Source organism: Erinaceus europaeus, chromosome 13 (genome assembly GCF_950295315.1).
Source record: "Erinaceus europaeus chromosome 13, mEriEur2.1, whole genome shotgun sequence".
Classification (NCBI taxonomy): domain Eukaryota; kingdom Metazoa; phylum Chordata; class Mammalia; order Eulipotyphla; family Erinaceidae; genus Erinaceus; species Erinaceus europaeus.
Window position 1 is genome coordinate 62,736,869 of NC_080174.1, and position 19,293 is coordinate 62,756,161.

Here is a 19,293-nt window from a genome sequence, read left to right on the forward strand (position 1 = left end):
AGAAAGAGAAACCTGCACAGGTGGGGGTAGATAGCATAATGGCTATGCAAACAGATTCCTATGCCTGAGGCTCTGAAGTTCCAGTTCAATCCCCTGCACCACCATAAGAGACACCTGCAGTATTGCTTCATCACCCACAAAGCTTTCCTCCTGCAGGTGGGGACTATGGGCTTGAACACAGGTCCTTACACATTGTACACATTGTAACATGTGCACTCAACCAGGTGTACCACCACCCAGTGCCCTAGAGAGCTCTTTACATTCACTGGTAGCTCCTCCTTTCTGCAGCCATGCCAGGAGCCTGTCTTGTCAGAAATACTCAGGCCAGTCTTACCATCTCCTTAGGAGAGGAACTCTCCAGAGCCTATCTCTAGATGCTGACTTAACAGAGCTGAGACAGAGGCCTGGTTTTTGTAAGAAATCTGATTATTCAAATTTATTTCCATCAAGAATTTATGCAATGATGCTGTAGTTCTCTTAACAAATAGAAAACAGACTGTGTACAATAGTGAACTCTACAGCACTAGCATCCACAAGGTAAAAATGAATGTTTCATCCAACATTACCAACCCTGGATTGTTGATCTTGACTGAGCCTAGCTAGATCTGGGGACACTTGCTTTACGCCCCCTCAGCTAAAACAGCTATGCACCCTTCCCCGCCCTCACTTAACTACCTAGATAGTGCTGCCCAGAGGAAGAGGCCCTCTCCCTGCCCCTCAGCAAGCCGAGATAATAAGGATTATAGTACCATTGAAAGAAGTCCAGTAGTCTTGCCACATTGGTTCAAGAGGGCATCTTGAAGGAGTGGAAAAAGAGTGCTTTCCAGGGGCTTTAACAACATCTGCAAACTGGGGAGAGGAATTATCTGGCTCCTGTGCTGAGGACAGACATGTGCTACCAGGCCCACTGGCCTGGACCTAAAGGGCAGGCTGTGCCCCTGCTTGGCCCTGAGGTGTGCAGGGCGTGGCACACACCCTGACCTGTGCCAGTGATCTTGGCCATGTGGCCAGACCCATTGCCTACTAACACCACACCAAGCTGCAGTGCTGGGGGCAGGGAAGAGGCTCTGTGGGTCTAGAGCCAGCTTGAGAGCTCCCTGGGGAACCCCAGGCACTCAGAGTCACCACCCCTCTCAGAATTGGAAGCAGAGGCTGGGGGATGACTTGACTTGTCTCTCTTTTTTTTGTCTTTGCTTCTTTTTTTTTTTTTTCTTTTTTCTTTTAACCTTTGCAAACACGATGGTGATGAGGAATGCCTTGCTAGGCTTCCCAGACACGTCTGTGGGATGAGTGTTTCCTATCTCCTCCCCGCCCACCACTGTCTGTGGGGCCTAAAAAAAGGCTCTTAGAGACAACAAAACAAAACTTGGAAAAAAAAAATCGAGTTTCCCTGCATTTGGCTGAAACAGGAGCTTGTCTGAAGGGCTGGGAATGCAGCCGGATCAGAGATTCCTCTGCCTGGGGCCAGGCCCTAACTCCACACTTGCAGGAGGAAGGCATGTTCTGTCCTTCAGCAGTAAAAGTCATACAAAAAGAGGATCCAAAGTGAACTCAAAAAAGAAAACAAAATAAACCCCTCCAGGGAACCCCCCCACCCAGGCCCATTCTGCAGTTAGATTTGCAAAAGGAAAGATCAGAGAGAAGAGGTTAGAACCCCTCAATCTACCCCACCTAATGTATAAAAAAGGAGATGTTGCCCCATTCCCACCCTATGAGAAGATGCATGAGAAAACGGCAGCGGGACAGACAGCCATGTGGGCTGGGATGGGCCTGTGAACAGAGACAGGTCCTGGGGCCTACTGGCCAGCCCACCCCATCACCCAGGGGTGTTCTGGGTTCTCCGTTTGGCGTGGTGATGTTCCTGAAACGGTGTGATCCCAGTGGGCTGTGCTTTGCCAGCGACAGCATCCGTGCAGGAGGGCTGGACGATGGTCGGTATGGCTCAGAGGAGCTGAGTCCCCTCCGGAGGCCCTGGGTGGGGGCATCGGAGGAGAGAGGGGCGGTAGTTACGTTGCATAGTGGTCGAAGCTGCCGAGGTACTCCAGGGCTGCACGGTAGCACAGCTGGTATTGGTCCTGACAGGATAGGGGTCTGGTCAGCGTGGGTAATGCCACTGGATATTCCTCCCCTCCCCTCCCCTCCCCATACCAGGTGTGAGGCTGATAGCTAAAAGCATGTGGTGGACCTGTACCATTGCCAGAGACTGTCCACACACACCGAAAGAGCTCCTGGAGGCTCTTATCTCTCCCTTCCCTGTTGCCCTTGATCTCCCTGCCCTCTCTCCCGCAGCAAGCTACTGGACTGTGCACTCCATGAGAACTGCTATGTCCAGCACCAGCCAGAACAGCCAAACACACAACCAGTGGCCAGTGCAGGGATGCTGAATGAGGACCTGGTGCTTACATGGAACCACTAGCTTGCATACCTCTGTCTGCACCATGGCAGGGCGCTGTGTGCGCAGGGTCTTTACAGTCTGGAACATGTCCACGACGCCCTCATAGCGCATCCGCTCCAGGACGATGCTCAGTGTGATGAACACGCCAGTGCGGCCCACACCAGCACTGCTCAGGGACAGTGTTGGGTCAGGAGTCTGGTTCACCCAGTCCACCAGCCCCGTGTCCCCCATCAGCCCCTAATCTTACCTGCAATGCACTGTGATGGGTCCATCTTGCCCAAACTGCTCCTTGGTCTTGTGCACTTGCCCGATGAAATCGATGAACCCCTCGCCCGTCTTGGGGACACCCTGCTCTGGCCAGTCTGTGAACTGGAACTGTCGAATTGTCCTCGACTGCCCATCCTGGGAGAAGCAAACAGGGGTGGGTGGATGACAAAATTTGGGCTTAGTCATCAGCTTGTGGCCCTCCCCAGGCCAGGTGATACAGTAACAATGGCAAGCACTTATACAGTTGTTGGACCTAAGGACACCTTGAGAGATGTGTTTGTAGCCCCCACCCCTTTCACCCCCAAATTCTTGCCCCATGAGCAGGCAGTCATGTCCTGTGTGCTCAGGTGATGTCACAGACATATTTCCAGACACACAGTCTGCTGTCCACACTCACCCGGGCGTCCGTGACTTTGAATTCACGCAGGATATACTGGGGCATGTTGTACTCAGCCATTGGGTCAACAACAAAGTACTGGTAGCGAGCAGAGCGTTCTGCTGGCCAGTACTGGTGGCACTTCTCCTGTGGACAAAGGACCCAGCCCAAACTGTGAGGTGGGGAGGAAGAGGGGAAGAGAAGCCCCTGATGTCAAGAGGATTCTGGGGCAGGATGCGTCAGCTAGTGCCAATGGGGGTCTGAGGTCACACTGAAGGGAGGTTGGGAGTGAAAGGAGGAATGGAGGGGTGGCTGGTGTGCTCCCAGAAGGGTCCTGGGGTGGGGTCTGGTGGGCTTACCCTGCCCATCTCCCGAAGTCTGGTCAGCATGACGATGATGGTGGAGTTGTGCTCCCAGAGCATGCGCCAGAAGTCCTCCGTGCTCTCTGCCAGAGGCCCCTGTGTGGCTATGTAGGCCTTCTGTTGTCTGCGATGGACATAAGACTGGACATGCCGGAGGTGCCGCTGACCCCCAAATCTTCCCTATATCCCTCAGGGTCTCTCTCTCTCAGGCCACCCCTCCTCCAGGAAGCCCACTTGGGCCTTCTGGCCTGGCCCTACTTAGGTGTGCCTAAGCAAGCAGGCGCAGGTCTAGGTTCCCATAGGTGTGGTGGGCTGACCTGTAGCCATCCAGGAAGCTGGCATTGATGTAGTCGGAACCTTCCACGCCTCGGATGGGCTGCAGACACACACGGGTCAACTCATAGGGCATGATGTTCACCAGGCGATTCTTGAACTTGTTACAGGGCAGGTTGGCACTGATGAAACGGGAGGTGTGTGCCTTGGAGCTGGCCAGCAACTGGTGAGACGGAGGGACCAGTGAGGATAGTGTGTGTTCATGTGGGGTTATTCCCTAGGACCTAGTCAAGCAGGCTCTGCCCTGAGCCTCACCTTGAACTCGAGCTCCATGGCGGTCACACTCTCCCCGGGAGGCACTTGGCCCAGCTTCTGGATGTGGGCGTAGAGGTTGCGGGCGGGCACCTCCGTGTGTCCACATGTGGCAGCTTCCAGCAGCGCCTCGTGGATGAACACGTACTGGTCCTCCGTCTGCACCATGTAGTTGCGCTGTGACCGCATGCACGTCACATGGCCGTAGATGTCCACTGTCTTCTCGTGCTTCATCCGCTCCAGCATGGCATCAATGACGATAAAGCATCCCGTGCGGCCCACACCCGCGCTGCAGGATGCAGGTTCAGCCAGGGGCAAAGGCCCACCCACCTCCTCCCACCCTACACCTGTGGGTGGTACCACACTTCCTCACCTGCAGTGCACCACCATGGGCCCTGCATCAAGTGGGTTGCAGGCCTTGACTCGCCGCAAGAAGGCCAGGATGGGGGTCGGGTACTCGGGAACTCCGTGGTCTGGCCAAGCCATGAACTGGAACTGACGCAGCTCCCGCTTCTCACTAGAGCCACTCTGAAGGGCAGTGGGGACAGATGGTGGAACCTGGAGCTGGCTTGCTACTGACCAGCCACTGAAGCCAGGCCCATAGCCAACATGACTCAGAAGTCAGGTGGGGCGGCCAGGGGGAGCTTCCTGTTCATCACACCTGAACCACTGGCTGTCAGAGGAGGCTCAAATGCCCCATGCCACTGTCCCCCACCACTTGCCTGACCCCAGGGTACTTAACTCAGGCCACCTTCTTTAGAGGGCCCAGGGGCAGCACAAGCACTAGGGCTGAGCCATACCTTGTGGAGCGCAAAGGTTCGCACAGTATATGTAGCCAGCTCCACCGTGTCCAGCAGGGTCACCTGAATGAGGCCATAGGTCTCCGTGCCACGGGGTGGCCAGTACTGATCACACTTCACCTGCAGAAGGACAAGGAAGGTGGGATGCATGAGGGTGTTTGATCAAGTCTACTGGTCTGCAGAGGCCCCAGCCCCAGCTTTCAGATCCCCCGTGTCCTCTCCCATGGACTGTTTCAGGTTTCTCTGATCTGTTCCTCCTGGCTAGAGGAATCAGGGCTGTAATTGAAAATTATTTATTCATGACTGGATTTCACCAGGCACATTTTCTGCCAAATTTACCCATTTACGTTTATGCGCCGTTTTCAAGCTCTGTAAATTTTACGTTCCAGTCAATGCTTTGCAGTGCAAAAGCAGAGAGCAGCAGCTCTTTCCACTAATTAACTTAGGAGATGTGTTAATGCCCCAGGAACGCTCCAGCATCTGGGGAACATGTGAACATCCCAGGAAAACATTAACATTCCTGGAAAATGACAGCATCTGGTACAACATATTACCATCCCAGGAACCTACTCATATCTGGGGAGCAAGCTACACCCTGGGAACATGTGGCAGTTGGGGAACACAATTACATACCAGGAAAACAACAGCACTTGGTGAAGCCCTTGAGGAACTTTGTTCCCACAGGGACAAAGAGAGACACCTTGAGTCATCTGGTGGCTGAGCAGCTCCCAGCCCCACCACCTGGCAGGGCCTCCAGAGTCTTACCCGAGACTTCTCCTCCAGCCGTGTCATCATGACCACAGTAGCTGTGCGCTGCTCCCACACCATCCGCCAGAAGTCGCCCATGGTCTCAGGCAGTGGGCCCTGTGTGGCAATGTAGGCGTTTTGCTTCCGGTAGCCATCGATGTAGTTGGCATTGATGTAGTCACTCCCTGGGACACCTATTAGTAAGAGCGGGCATGGGAAAGCTTTGTCTTTTGTTGCTGGGACTTGGCTTCAAGTTGACTTTATATTTATTGGGTTTTTTTTCCTTCAGAGGAAGAGGGGGACCACACCAGAATACTGAACTTTCTCCCAGTACAGTGGGGGATGGGCTTAAACCTGGGCCGCGTGCATGGCAAAGCAGACTCACTATCCAGGTGAGTTATCTTGTAGGCCCATGGGAAAGTTCTATCCCAGAGTCCACAGGCCAGCCTGTCATATACCCTGTTGCACTCCTGCGACTCTAGGCTCTTAGATGAAATGTCACTCCAGCCTCCGTCAGCAAGAAGGAGAGAAAAGGGATGGGAGGGGGCTCCCACCCTTGACTCACCATCGATGGAGGTGAGGATGACTCGAGAGTGGTCATAGGCGATGACGTTTGCGTAGCGGTTCTTGGGCTTGTTCACCTCCAGGTTTGAATTTTCCCATGTGAATTGCTGTCCAGGATCAATGGACTGCAGAGAAGAGAGAGGCTGGTGAAGTGGTGTAAAGGCTATGGTCAACCTACTGCCCCACTACACTTGGCCTTCCAGGTGGTGCTCACATCCACAGCCACAGCCATTCCCTTTAGTCCATGATGTCCTGCTAGCTGCTGTCAGTGAGCCTCTGCTCCCCTAGTCATGGAACTCAGAGGCTGCCTCATCACTTGTCATCAAGAACATGGACCAGACTCCAAGACCCTGTGGTTCCAGATAAAGTGGGTACAAGGAAACATGCCCTCAAACCTTGTACCCAAGCATTGAGAGGAACATAGAACAAAATGGAGTTGATTAGTCAGCTCTCAACATTGAAGGCTCTGGGCACCTGATGCATCTCTTTTTCCAGCTCTCCTCCCACCTCTCTGGGTGTTTCTCTGTCTCCACCTGTCCTTCCTGCAGGCAGAATGCAGTGCTCTTCTAAAGGACCTTCCCAGGTCCTCTTCACTGGGCAACCTTTACTTCTCTTTTGCTACCAGGATCTTAGATGTGCCTACTGGGGATGCTCAAGACTGCAGCCCAGATTCTCCCTGGCTGATCAGAATAGCCAGCAACCTCATGGATCCTTTAGATACTTCCCTCTGAAATCTTTTTTATTTTATTTTATTTATTTATTCCCTTTTGTTGCCCTTGTTGTTTTATTGTTGTAGTTATTATTGTTGTTGTCGTCGTTGTTGGATAGGACAGAGAGAAATGGAGAGAGGAGGGGAAGACAGAGAGGAGGAGAGAAAGATAGACACCTGCAGACCTGCTTCACCGCCTGTGAAGCGACTCCCCTGCAGGTGGGGAGCCGGGGTTCAAACCGGGATCCTTATGACGGTCCTTGTGCTTTGCGCCACCTGCGCTTAACCCGCTGTGCTACAGCCCGACTCCTGCCCTCTGAAATCTTATCAAATCCCTCTGGTCCTCTTATCCATCCCATCAGTCACCACCTGGCTACCCCAATTCATACTCAGCATCTTCCTGCCTCTCCACTTTTGCCCTGTTCAGTCCACTGTCCTCCAGCCAGACAATCCTCATGAAATGAAGATCTGACCCTTTTTTTTTTTTTTTTTTTTTTTAATAAACCAGAGTACTGTTCAGCTCTGGTTTATGGTGGATGCTGGGGAATTGAACCTGAACATGGGACTTCAAAGCCTCAGAAAGTCTTTTGCATAGCCATTATTCTGCCTGCCCTGCCCGACTATTATTATTATTTTTTAAGATTTCTGGGAATTGGGTGGTAGTGCAGTGGGTTAAATGCACATGGTGCGAAGTGCAAGGGCAGGCATAAGGATACCAGTTCGAGCCCCCAGATCCCCACCTGCAGGGGAGTCACTTCACAGACGGTGAAGCAGGTCTGCAGGTATCTATCTTTCTCTCCCCGTCATCCCCATCTCTCTCTGTCCTACCTAACAATAATGACATCAATAACAACAATAAAAAAACAGGGCAACAAAAGGGAAAATATATATATGAACTTCTTCTTAAAAATTTTTAATATTTATTTTCCCTTTTGCTATCCTTGTTTTTTATTGTTGTAGTTATTGTTGTTACTGATGTCATTGTTGTTGGATAGGACAGAGAGAAATGGAGAGAGGAGGGGAATACAGAGAGGGGGAGAGAAAGACACCTGCAGACCTGCTTCACTGCCTGTGAAGTGACTCCCCTGCAGGAGGGAAGCCGGGGACTAGAACCGGGATCCTTACGCCTCCTTGTGCTTTGCACCACTTGCGCTTAGCCCACTGTGCTTCTGCCCGACTCCCGCCCCTGACTATTATTTACTGCTTAATTCATGATTCCTTGCTGCCTTCTCTAATAATTCTAAGAGCTGAGCCTGAGAATTTACAGTATGCTTGACAATGCTCTAAGCACTCTGCATGTACCCCCTCATCGAATCCTCCTATGAGACAGGTTCTATTATTATCCTCCTGTTACAGATGGATATGATCCAAAGTTCTGTGCATCACACAGCGTCCTCCACATTTTGGTGCCAGCTCATCATCTCCATAGGACAGCGGCACAGCTACCGTGAGACCCCCCAGCTCACCCAGCCTGCCATCTCTGCACACTGCCATCTCTAATACTGGGGGCACGCTCTCCTACTCAGTGTTGATTACCTGTCTGCACTTGACTGAGCATCCTGAGGGCTTTTTGTCTCTATATCCCCAGCATCTGGCACAGGATCTGGTACATGATTGCTCAACAAATGCATAATGACTGACTGACCACCAATTAAAAGTAACACTGATGGGTTTCTGGCTGAGGGAGAGGCCTTGGGTGGTGTGAGCAAGCCACCTGGAGGGTGGGCTTTTAAAGCAAGTGCAGACTAGAGAAATGGACAGAGCTGGAAAGGGAAAGCCAAGGCTGAAGGACAGGGAGGCAGTCCCACTGGAAGGAAGGGAGATATGGGGCCTGGAACTGGACAAATAAGGGCAAAAGGGCATGGAAGGTCTTCTGCCAGACACAAAGTGGAAGGCAGGAAGCCCAGTTCATGTCTTGTGTAAAGCAGGGTCCCACTGGGCATTCAGGTAGAAGCAGTCAGTCTGCTCTCCCATGAGCAGACAGGCTCATAAATTTACCTGCCAAGCTCAATTTCCTTTGTGGAAACCTGGCCCACTGCCATTGCAAGGGGAATGCATCCCGGTACCCCAGTCTACTGGACATCTGGCTAGGAAGGGGATTGAGTCAGCCCATCAATCATCTACCCATCATTGAATAAAGGTGAGTTCTGGGTCAGCCTTGTACTGGGAATTGGGGAAACAGTTAAGGGCTGAGACATAGCCACACCTCATCTCTGAGAGGAGGTGGAGCTTTTCATAATCACTTCTCCAACAAAGGCCCTCCCCAGCTGGGTGTCCTGGAAGCCCACAGACCCCAGGCCAAGGAACAATTCTGAATTCTAAATTCCAATAGGGAGGGGTCAAAGCAAGAGTGGAGTGAGTATTTACAGAGTCCTGAGCAGGAGGCCCCGTGCAGTTTGAGCTGCAAGTCTGAGCCCCTGTGTCCTCTTAGCCCCAACTCTATGATCTTTACTATTGAGAACACAGGTGTGAGCATGTGCATATTGAGGGCACAATCTGTCCAGCAAGTCTGGACCTGAATCTTGGCTCTACTACTCATCATCTGTGTTGGCCCAAGCAAGTCACTTTCTCTCCAAGATTGTTTCCTCATCTGTAAGATGGGGTAACAGTAGTACCCATAGGTATAGGAAGACTGCACCATTTTTAGTACACTAGAACTTTTTTAATACCTTAAAATTTTACATGATTTATTTCATGAATTCCAGAGAGGGGGGGTTATCAGAGCAGCACTCTGGCATATATGGTACCAGTGATTGAACGCAGGGCCTCATGCTTACACATTTTCATGCCTGAGGTCCTTTCATCCCAAAGGTCCTAGGTTTAATTCCCAGCACCACCAAAAGCCAGAGATAAATAGTGCTCTGGTAAAACAAACAAACAACAATAATAATAAAATGGCCTGGGAGGCTGCCCAGTGTATAAAGTGTTGGACTCCAAAGTATGAAGTCCTAGGCTTGATCCCTGACACTGCAGGTGGCAGTGATACTTTGGTTCCTCTCTGTCTCCCACAAACAAACAAACAATAAACAAATCTTAAAAACCAAATCTATATCTCATGTGAAATACACACACACACACACACACACACACACACACACACACACACACACACAATTTTTATTTATTAGAGAGATAGGAGAGAAAAAGAACCAGAGCATCACTCTGGTACAAATGCTGCTGGGAATTGAACTCAAGGACCTCATGCTTAAAAATCAAATAACAGTTCCTATTCCACAGGGCTGTGAGGAGGGCTGAATGAGATGATAAGTTATGAAGTGCCTGGTCCGGCACTGGCTTGTGCTGAGGTCCTGATAAATGCTAGCTTTTTTTTTTTCTTGTAAATATTTTTATTTATTATTGGATAGAGACAGAAATTGAGAAACGAAGGAGGACAGAGTGGGAGAGAGACAGACACCTGCAGGCCTACTTTACCACTCATCATGTTTGCCTCCTACAGGTGGGGCCCAGTGGCTTGAACCTGGGTCCTTCTTGTGCACTGTAATGTGAGAGCTTAAACAGGTGCACCATTAATGTAAACTATTCTTCCTGAACTGTGCCTCTTACCTGCAGTTGCTAGTATTTGGGTGTACGTCTGCCCTAGTCAGGTCCAGCCCGTGAGTTTTCTTCTCCATTTATTTATCTATTTATCTGATAGAGACAGAGAGAAATTGAGAGGAAAGGGGGAAATAGAGAGACAGAGAGACACCTGCAGCCATGCTTCACCACCTGTGAAACTTTCCCCCCTGCAGGTGGGGATCAGGGGTTTGAACCTGGATTCTTGTGTACTGTAATGCATGTGCTTAACCAGATGCGCTAGCGCCTGGCCCCTGCCCCTAAGTTTTCCACATATCCTGCTGACTTCTCTGCTTCTGTCATGGTGCAGCCTGTAGGCCTCTCCACCCTGCTGGATCCTGCGGATCCTGAGGCAGGGCAGCAGCTGGCAGGGGCTTGGCCTGTCTTACCTCATACTCCTGGGAGAACTTGAGGCCATCGTTGGCTTTGAGGCGCTCGATGTTGTCTGCTAGGTCAGTGATGGGGATGGGCGGGTGGTCGCGCATACCTGGGGAAGGTGGGGAACATGCAGGCCGTTAGTGTGAGCCTTGGATGGGGAAGGGGAGGCAGTCCCAATGCATGTATGTGCACATGTGAACATGTGTGACCCATGGAGCACTTGGCACTGGTGGCATGGAGACAGCGGCACATGCAGTGATGGCGATGGCGGAGCACACAGCTGTGAAGGGTGGGCGAGGACAACACGTACGCTGTGAGCATATGTGAGCGTGTGTGTGGGACAGGGCGCTGAGTGGGGGACACCAGGGTTCCCCTGGTATGTTCCTGAAGTTGGGTGAGAAGCATCCACCCTCCCAGGCTGGGGTGAGCTGGCAGGACTGGGCTAGGGGATTCCTCAACCTCCGGGCCCTGCCCATGGACAGCCCTGCTGCCCCTCACTGGCGCCAGTCCCCAAACGAGAACCAGTGACATCACTGCCCCAGCACCGAGCATGTGGATGGAGTGGTCACAAAGTCTGGGCATGGCAGAGTGAAGTGGAAGATCTTGGAGAGAGGCAGAAATGAGGAGGAGGGAGATAAGGAGACAGAGGAGGCACCCAGAAAGGTATCTGCCTGAGACAGGAGGCAGAGACAGCAGGGGACCAACGTGGGGTTGGGTGAAGTGGGGGTGGGGAACTGGAGAAAGAAGCTGGGGAGGAGCCTGGAGAAGGGAAAAGATGAGACAGAAGGGGAGAGAAAAGAAGACATGGGAAGGAAGAACTCAGGAAGGGAGGGAGGGGATGAATAGGGCGAGAAAAAGAAAGACACAGAAGCCCCCAGACATGGGAACTAGGAAAAACTAACTTGAGATATTCGGGCAACTGGGGGCACTGGAACCTGCAGAGAAAAAACAAAAGAGAGCAGGGCAAGAGAAGAAAGCCTGTTAACTTTTAATTGAGGGAGGGTGGTGACGTGATGAAGGGGCTGAACAGTTTTGGGAGGGAGTGGGAGAAGGGTACAGTGAGGGCCCTGGACCAGTTCAGGTCCCACCTGTGCCCCCAACTCCCCAGCCCAGAGCTGTATGCTCCTAACCCTGGAGCCTTTTGGGGGTGGTGGGGGTTGTTATATAAAAAAAAAAGATTTATTTACGTGGCCCAGGAGGTAGTACAGTAATAGAGCTTTGGATTTATAAGCATGAAGTTTTGAATTCAATCCCTGGCAGTCATGTTCTGCTTTTCACTCCTCCTCATGAAATGAATGAATCTTAAAAAAAATTATCTATGGGGAGTCAGGCGGTAGCGCAGTGGGTTAAGCGCCCATGGCGCAAAGTGCAAGGACCAGCGTAAGAATCCCGGTTTGAGCCCCTGGCTCCCCACTTGCAGGAGGTCACTTCACAAGTGGTGAAGCAGGTCTGCAGGTGTCTTTCTCTCCTCCTCTCTCCATTTCTCTCTGTCCTATCCAACAACAACAGCTATGACAACAATAACAACTACAACAAGCACAACAACAAGGGCAACAAAATGGGAAAAAATAGCCTCCAGGAGCAGTGGATTCGTAGTGCAGGCACTGAGCCCCAGCAATAACCGTGGAGGGGAAAAAAATTATTTATAAGGGTGGGGTACAGGATAATGGTAATGCAAAGAGACCCTCATTCCTGAGGCTCTAAAGTCCCAGGTTCAATCCCCCACACCGCCATAAACCAGAGCTGAGCAGTGCTCTGGTTAAAAAAAAAAAAAAAAAATCTATGAAAAAAAAAAAATCATCTATGGTGGGCTGGGAAGATAGCATAATGACTATGCAAAAGATTTTGAAGCCTAAGGCTCTGAGGTCCCTGGTTCAATCCCTAGCACCACAATAAGCCTGTGCAGTGCTGTGGTCTCTCTGTATATCTTTCTGTATCTCTTTAATTAAAAAATAAATAAAATATGAAAAAAAATCTATGGGGACAGGAGATGTTGCCATCAGTAGAGTGCACATGTTACAATGCACAAGGACCCAGGTTAAGTCCCTGGGTCCCCTCTAGGAGGGGGGAAGCAGAGCTGCAGGTGTCTTTCTCCTCAATCCTTCCTCCCCTCTCTATTTCTGTCTCTATAAAATCAATAAAGAGGGGCCAGGCAGTGGTGCACCTGGCTAAGCACACATAGTATACTATACGCAAGCCTGTGCGCTCCCCACCTGTAGAGGGATGGCTTCACAAGTTGTACAGCTTGTCTGCAGGTGTCTTTCTCTCTCTACCTCTCTATTTCCCCATCCCTCTCAATTTCTCCATCTGGTTTAAGGAAAAGAAAAAAAAAAAAAAAAAGGCTGCCAGAAGCAGTAGATTCATAGTACCAGTACTGAATTCCAGCAATAAGCCTGGAGATAAAAAAATATATCATAGTGGTCTGGGAGGTGGCCAGAAGCACATGTGCCAGAGTGATGTCTGGTTCTTTCTCTCTCCTCCTATCTTTCTCATAAATAAATAAATCTTTTAAAAAAATATATAATAATACTAAATAAATAATCACCTATTTATGACACACAGAGAGATTCAGAGTATCACTCTGACACATGTATTGCTGGGGATTGAACCTGGGACCTCATGCTAGAGAGTCTAACTCTTGGAGGCAGGCAGTGGCGCACTTGGTTAAGTACACATATGACAATGCACAAGGACTCAGGTTCAAGCCTCTGATCTCCACCTGCATGGGGAAAGCTTCATGAGTGGTGAAGCAGGGCTGCAGGTGTCTCTCTGTCTCTTTACTTCTCTCTTTCCCTCCCCCCTAAACTTTTCTCTGTCTCTATCCAATAATAAATAAATTAGTTAAAAAGAGAAGGGGGGGGGAGGGCTGCCTTTTATGACTGAAGTTTGTATCTAAACCAACTCTCAGTCTCGCTGGCATCCAAATCTAACCTTGGATATTTTGAGATTATGTGGTAGAAGAAAAGAGAGAAATGACGCATGGCTGGCAAGAATTGAAGGGTCAGTCTGCACGAGGACATGCAGATGACGATGTGTTCTTTCAGATTTTCTGTGGGTTGGCAAGATTTTCAGAATTAAAAACTGATGTATGAAGAAAAAAAAGTTTACCAAACTGGGAAAAAAAAAAAAAAAGGCAGAAGAAACTCTCTGGCAGAAAGAGAGCTGCCAACCCAGCAGCTCTCTTCAGTCACTCTCATCTTTGCTTAGCCTGGTACTTCAATGCTCTTTTTGCGCTATCTGACACCAGTAAAGACCTCCTGTTCTTTGTCCCTCCTTTGGCCCCTCAGCACAAGGCCTTGGTTTGTCCCCTGGACTCTCATCTCAGATGCTCAGCACCCTTCCTGTAGAGCCTGCCTAGAGGCTTGGATTTTCCTCATGACTTTGCTCCAGCCCTTCTCACCTTGGAGCAAAGAGGACTCCAACAACTGTTTCCTGACTACTAACTTTACCACCTCCTCTCTTCTCAGAGAGAAGACTCCTCTGTCTTACTCTGGAGCCCAGCCTTCCTGTCCCATTTCCACTTCTGCACCTCAAATATCCCCTGACCACAGTCCATAACTAATTTCTCTTTTGTCAAAATTTATGTCATTAGAGGGAAGCTGAGCATTACACTGACATGTGGTGCTGGGTTCTAAGCCTGGGGTCTTACGCATCAAAGTCCTGTATTATAGCCGCTAAGCCACCTCTTAGGCAATTACAATTTCAATTGTGGAAAAAAGAAAATTCCATACCTGATCTCTAACCCAGGAGAGGTTGTGAGCACACCCTGGCCTTGGGAAGGGTTTTCTCTAGTGCTTGTTCTACACTCACTGCTCTACCCTACCCACTGAACTGCTATGGCCCAGGGCTCAGGTGTACTTTCTTTCCTCCCTTCCTATTTTATTTATGTTTATTGGACAGAGGCAGAGAAATATTGAGAGGGAAGTAGGAGATAGGGAGGGAGAAAGAGCGACACCTGTAACACTGCTCCACCACTTGTGAAGCTTTCTACCTGCAGGTGGGGGCCAGGGGCTTGAACTTGGATCTCTGTGCATGGTAACATGTATGCTCTATCAAATGAGCCACTGCCTGGCCCCACACTATACATTTTTTTTCTTTTTTCTTCCTTTAATATTTTAAAATTTTATTTTAATGAGGGGGAGAATAAGATACACAGTGAAACCAGAGTACTGTTCAGCTCTGGTTTATGGTGGTGCTGGGGATTGAACCTGGGACCTCAAAGCCTCAGGCATAACCATTACTATTTCTGCAGCTCTACATTTTCTTTTTTTATTATCTTTTTATTTATTTATTTATTAGATAGAGACAGTCAGAAATCAAGAGGGAATGGGAAGACAGAGAGGGTGAGAGACAGAGAGACACCTGCAGCCCTGCTCTACCACTTGTGAAGCTTTCCTCCTGTAGGTGGGGGATGGGGGCTTGAACCTGGGTCCTTGTGCACTGTAACATATGCACTCAACCAGATGCGCCACCACCTGGCCCCCAGCTCTACATTTTCTAAAGTGTCTTCCCCCTGGGTCTTCTGCTACTCAACTCACCAAATCCCCACATGCAGTCTCCCTACTCCTCAGTTTCAGCACATCACCACATTTAGGCTGTGTCTCTAAAATGAAATCACTCATTGATTTACTTGTTCTCATAAAACAGGGTGAGAAAGAAAGATAGCATTACAGAGTTCAGCTCTGGCATATGGTGGTGCCAGTGATTGAATCTGGAAACCCCCAGGTCTCAAGCATGCAACTCAGACATGCTAGCACTGGCAAAAGTCTCCTCAGCTCTGGCTGTTCACTCATTTAAATTTTTTTTTTTTTAATTCTTTCTGTTGTTACCAAGGCTTCACAAACTCCAAGCCAACTTTTTCAGAGAGAGACAGAAAAAGAAAGACATCACAACACTGAAGTTCCCTCAAGTGTGGTGGGGGCTGGGCTCAAGCCTGGCTGGTAGGCATGGTAAAGTAAGTGCACTGTCTAGGCACACTTATTTTATTTTTTCATTTTTAAATTAAATTAATTCATTCACTGGATATAGACAAGAAATCAAGAGTGAAGCTTTCCCTCTGCACTGGGGACTGAGGGCTTGAACCCAGGTTCTTGCACATGATAACATGTGCACTCAATCAGGTGTGCCACTGCTTGGCTCTATTAGCTAGCAACCCCCCCGCCCCTTTTACCTTTTCACGGGAGAGAATCAGAGCATCACTCTGATACATGGGATGTTAGAGACTGAACTCAGGGCATCTTGCTTTAGAGTCCAAAGCTCCATCTATTGTGCCACCTCCCAGACTCCCTAGGTAAGCTATATTCTTGGCCTTCTTTCTTTTCTTTTTGGTGGCAAAGGGACCTTGCACATACATAGTTCCATGGCTCTTGGGCTGATATTTCCATTCTTTAAACATTTCAGATAATGAGAGAGAGAAACTTTGATATCATTCTACCATTTGTGTAGCTTCCCCTTGTCCATGGTAAGGTATGCATTATATTGACTGAGCCACCTTCTAATCCTAGCATCTCTCTCTCTTGACTGGTCCTCTGTTCCATGGTCCCCTTCTCCAATGTGTCTTCTACACTGTAGTCATGGTGATCATGGCAAAGCTCAGCTCTGACCATGCTGCTCACTATTGACAACCCATCATGCCTCCCTGGTCCCTGCAAGGTATAGTCTAAACCCCAGAACCTGGTGCTCAGGTTTTCTGGGACTGGGCCTCTGCCTAACCCTCCAGTCTCCTCTCAGGCTCTTTACAACTCTGACTCCAGTGCTGCAGAACAGACAACTCTCTTGGCAGCAACTGTGTCTGCTATTTCCACCCAAGGGAGCTCATCCACACCCACCCTTTGCTGACTAATGCCCAGAGGGCAAAGTATCACTTCTCAGGAGGTTGCTCTTCCTCCCAGGCTCCAGCATCCTAGAGCACTGGTGCATCACAGCCTTGACTATGCAAGAGTACAACAGTATACTATGCTGTCTGACTTGCTTGTGTGCAAACCACATCCCCATGATACATGCCCTGAGAACTCAATCACCGTGTATGAGGAAGCCCAGGCCACATAATGGGGTCTTGTGCAGTTGTCATGGCTGACTCTTAGCATTATCCACCAGACACCTAAATTCAGGGCTTGGCAAGCCTTTCCTATAAAATGTTAGTGTGCTTGTGATACAGGAAGTGGTGCAGTGGATAAAGCATTAGATCAGTCATGAGGTCCTGAGTTAAATACCTGGCAGCACATGTATCAGAGTGATGTCTGGTTCTTTCCCTCTCTCCTCCTATCATTTCTCATAAATAAATAAATAAATAAATAAATAAATAAATAAAGTCTTAATGTTAGAGTGCTGGGGAGACAGCATAGTGGTTATGTAATACAGTCCTATGCCTAAGGCTCTTAAGTTCCAGGTTCAATCCCTAGCACCACTGTAAGCCAGAGCTGCGCAGTACTTTGGTCTCTTTATCTATCTCTTAAATTAAAATAAATAAATAATTGAAAAATTCAGTTAGTATGTTCCTCTGTGTGGATCTATGGTCGCTATCGCATCTACTTCACCCTGCCTTTGGAGCATGAAAGTAGTCACAGCCAGTACATAAATGAATGGGCATGGCTGTGTTCCAATAAAACTTTATTCGCAAAACAGGTGGTGGGCCGTGTTTGGCTACAGGCCATAGTTTGCTCACCCATGGTTTAAATGAATCTAACTCCCAGCCTTCAAGTCTTCCGGCTGAGGGCCCAGACATTCTGGAAATAGAGACAAGCTGTTCCTGCTGTGCTCCTGTCTGAATTCCTAGCTCACAGAAGCTGTTAGAGATAATACATTGATTATTATTGTTTTAAGCCACTCAGTTTTGGGGTAATTTAATATCCAGTAATAAGGAACTTGCATACACACGACCCTCTGTGAGTTTGTGCTGGTTCCTGTATTCCTTCAGCTGACCGTGGGTTTGTTTGGTGGACATGTAGCAGGAACTCAGACTATGCACAACACGAGGGATGGCAAGGAACAGATGAAGCCACTGCCACAGAACTCAGATTGTCACTCCAGCCTAGACTGAAGGTGTCACAACTGAGGAAGCAAGGGCACCATGGCAGCTGAGGAGAGACCCCACACCTATGTGGGGGTTCACACTGGGAGGCTTAGCCCAGGGGAGAAGGTCTGAGACGAAGAGTGATGGGTCACAGGGGAGGAGTAACATTTTAAGTGCAAGGAACAGTCACAGAGCCACATAAGAGTGACTGGGGAAGGCTGGATAGACACCAAGTCCTTAGCTGGCCCCTGTGCTCACACTGTCCACATGGGGTCTGCTTCTAGAGAGGGTCAGATGCAGGCACTCCACACACACACACCACCATATGAATGTCCACTGGAGTCTTTCCCATTAACATGCCCTCTTCCCGTGTGGAGGGTTTAGAGTGCAGGCACAGACCTTTCTATCCTGGGTCTGGGCTGTGGAGGGTTTCGAGCCCATATCCGAAGCCTTGGTAAAAAACAAGGCAAAGGCCTAAGCAGCAGGACATATAGGACACCCTTCCTTCTAACCCTGGGGAGCCTCTCCAGTTGTCTGCAGCCACTTTGACAAGGTGCATGGGGAACAAGGAGATAGCATAAGGGAAGGTTGGAAACAGGAAACGGGCTGCTTGGGCTGGGCTTGGAGCAAGAAGACTACTCAGCACCCTACCTGGGGTCTGGTAGTTGAGCCTCCGCATCTCCACTGGGTCAGAGGAGTGGGCCAGCAAAGAGTCCTTCAGGCCAATCGACTGCTCATCCTTGGATGACGGGGAGTGGGTCCTTTTCCTGTAGATGCAGAAGACAGCTGGTGAGAACTCAAGGTCCGGGTAGAGGACAGAGACACATGGCAAGGTTGGCTGCCAGAGCCCTGTCCCTTTGGAGCTCATTCCAACCCACCCACCCATCCCTGGCCCATCTGGGTTGGGGGGGTTATATTTGAACGCAGGGGAGCCAGGATTAGAGTAGCTTCAATATGAGATAATACCGGGGGAAGAGATAGCAGGAGTGGGGAGTCAACAGAGGGCAGGTGCAGCAAGGGAGGAAGGGGAGGCAGAGGCTGTTGGCTCCTTCAGATCAAGAGCAGCAGGTCATCACCGGTCAGTGGCTGCTGTCCCCCAGGTCACCACAGCAGAGGCAGCAGGAACCACCAGGAATCAACATGCAAATGACACGAGACACACAAACAGCAGGGGGAGCAAGGCCCTAGCTGCCTGGTTCTCAGTGTCTCAGCGTAAATGTGCAGAACAGCAGGGCAGGGACAGGGAATGTGTGGTCCTAGCTGGACAGAGTCCTCCCTCAATGGTCTCAGCTCCCATGTCTACAAGGACAGGGTCAGAGACAGACTATAGGGTTCAGGAGTTGACAAGTCTCCAGGGTTTGATTTGGCTCAGTGGTGTATGTGTGCATGTGAAGGAAGAAGTGGTGTGAGTGTACACAAGTGTGTAGCAGCACACAATCTCCCCACTGTTCTGCTCTTTGCATGGAGGTAAGACTCTGTCTCTTGCAGCATTTATGTAATCCCAGAGGACCAGCAACCTGGTAGA

At 49.7% G+C, this 19,293-nt stretch overlaps 1 protein-coding gene across 8 annotated transcripts in view; it reads right to left on the reverse strand.

Annotated features, from left to right (window-relative positions):
- Positions 1-408: 408 nt before the first annotated feature.
- The window catches only part of PTPRF (protein tyrosine phosphatase receptor type F), a 103,306-nt gene continuing 84,421 nt past the window's right edge, over positions 409-19,293 (reverse strand). For 5 of the 8 annotated variants that reach the window (XM_060206052.1, XM_060206051.1, XM_060206056.1 and 2 more), the window contains 14 exons: positions 18,420-18,535; positions 11,659-11,691; positions 10,768-10,865; positions 6,098-6,221; positions 5,551-5,726; positions 4,786-4,905; positions 4,359-4,513; positions 3,989-4,274; positions 3,718-3,896; positions 3,398-3,524; positions 3,060-3,185; positions 2,643-2,797; positions 2,426-2,561; positions 409-2,075 (listed from right to left, as the gene is read on the reverse strand). In XM_060206052.1, coding sequence (XP_060062035.1) covers positions 2,007-2,075; positions 2,426-2,561; positions 2,643-2,797; positions 3,060-3,185; positions 3,398-3,524; positions 3,718-3,896; positions 3,989-4,274; positions 4,359-4,513; positions 4,786-4,905; positions 5,551-5,726; positions 6,098-6,221; positions 10,768-10,865; positions 11,659-11,691; positions 18,420-18,535 — 1,900 coding nt within the window. In that variant the 3' untranslated portion in view covers positions 409-2,006. The remainder of the gene's footprint in view (positions 2,076-2,425; positions 2,562-2,642; positions 2,798-3,059; positions 3,186-3,397; positions 3,525-3,717; positions 3,897-3,988; positions 4,275-4,358; positions 4,514-4,785; positions 4,906-5,550; positions 5,727-6,097; positions 6,222-10,767; positions 10,866-11,658; positions 11,692-18,419; positions 18,536-19,293) is intronic. The other 3 variants (XM_060206054.1, XM_060206053.1, XM_060206057.1) reach the window with 1 other exon arrangement.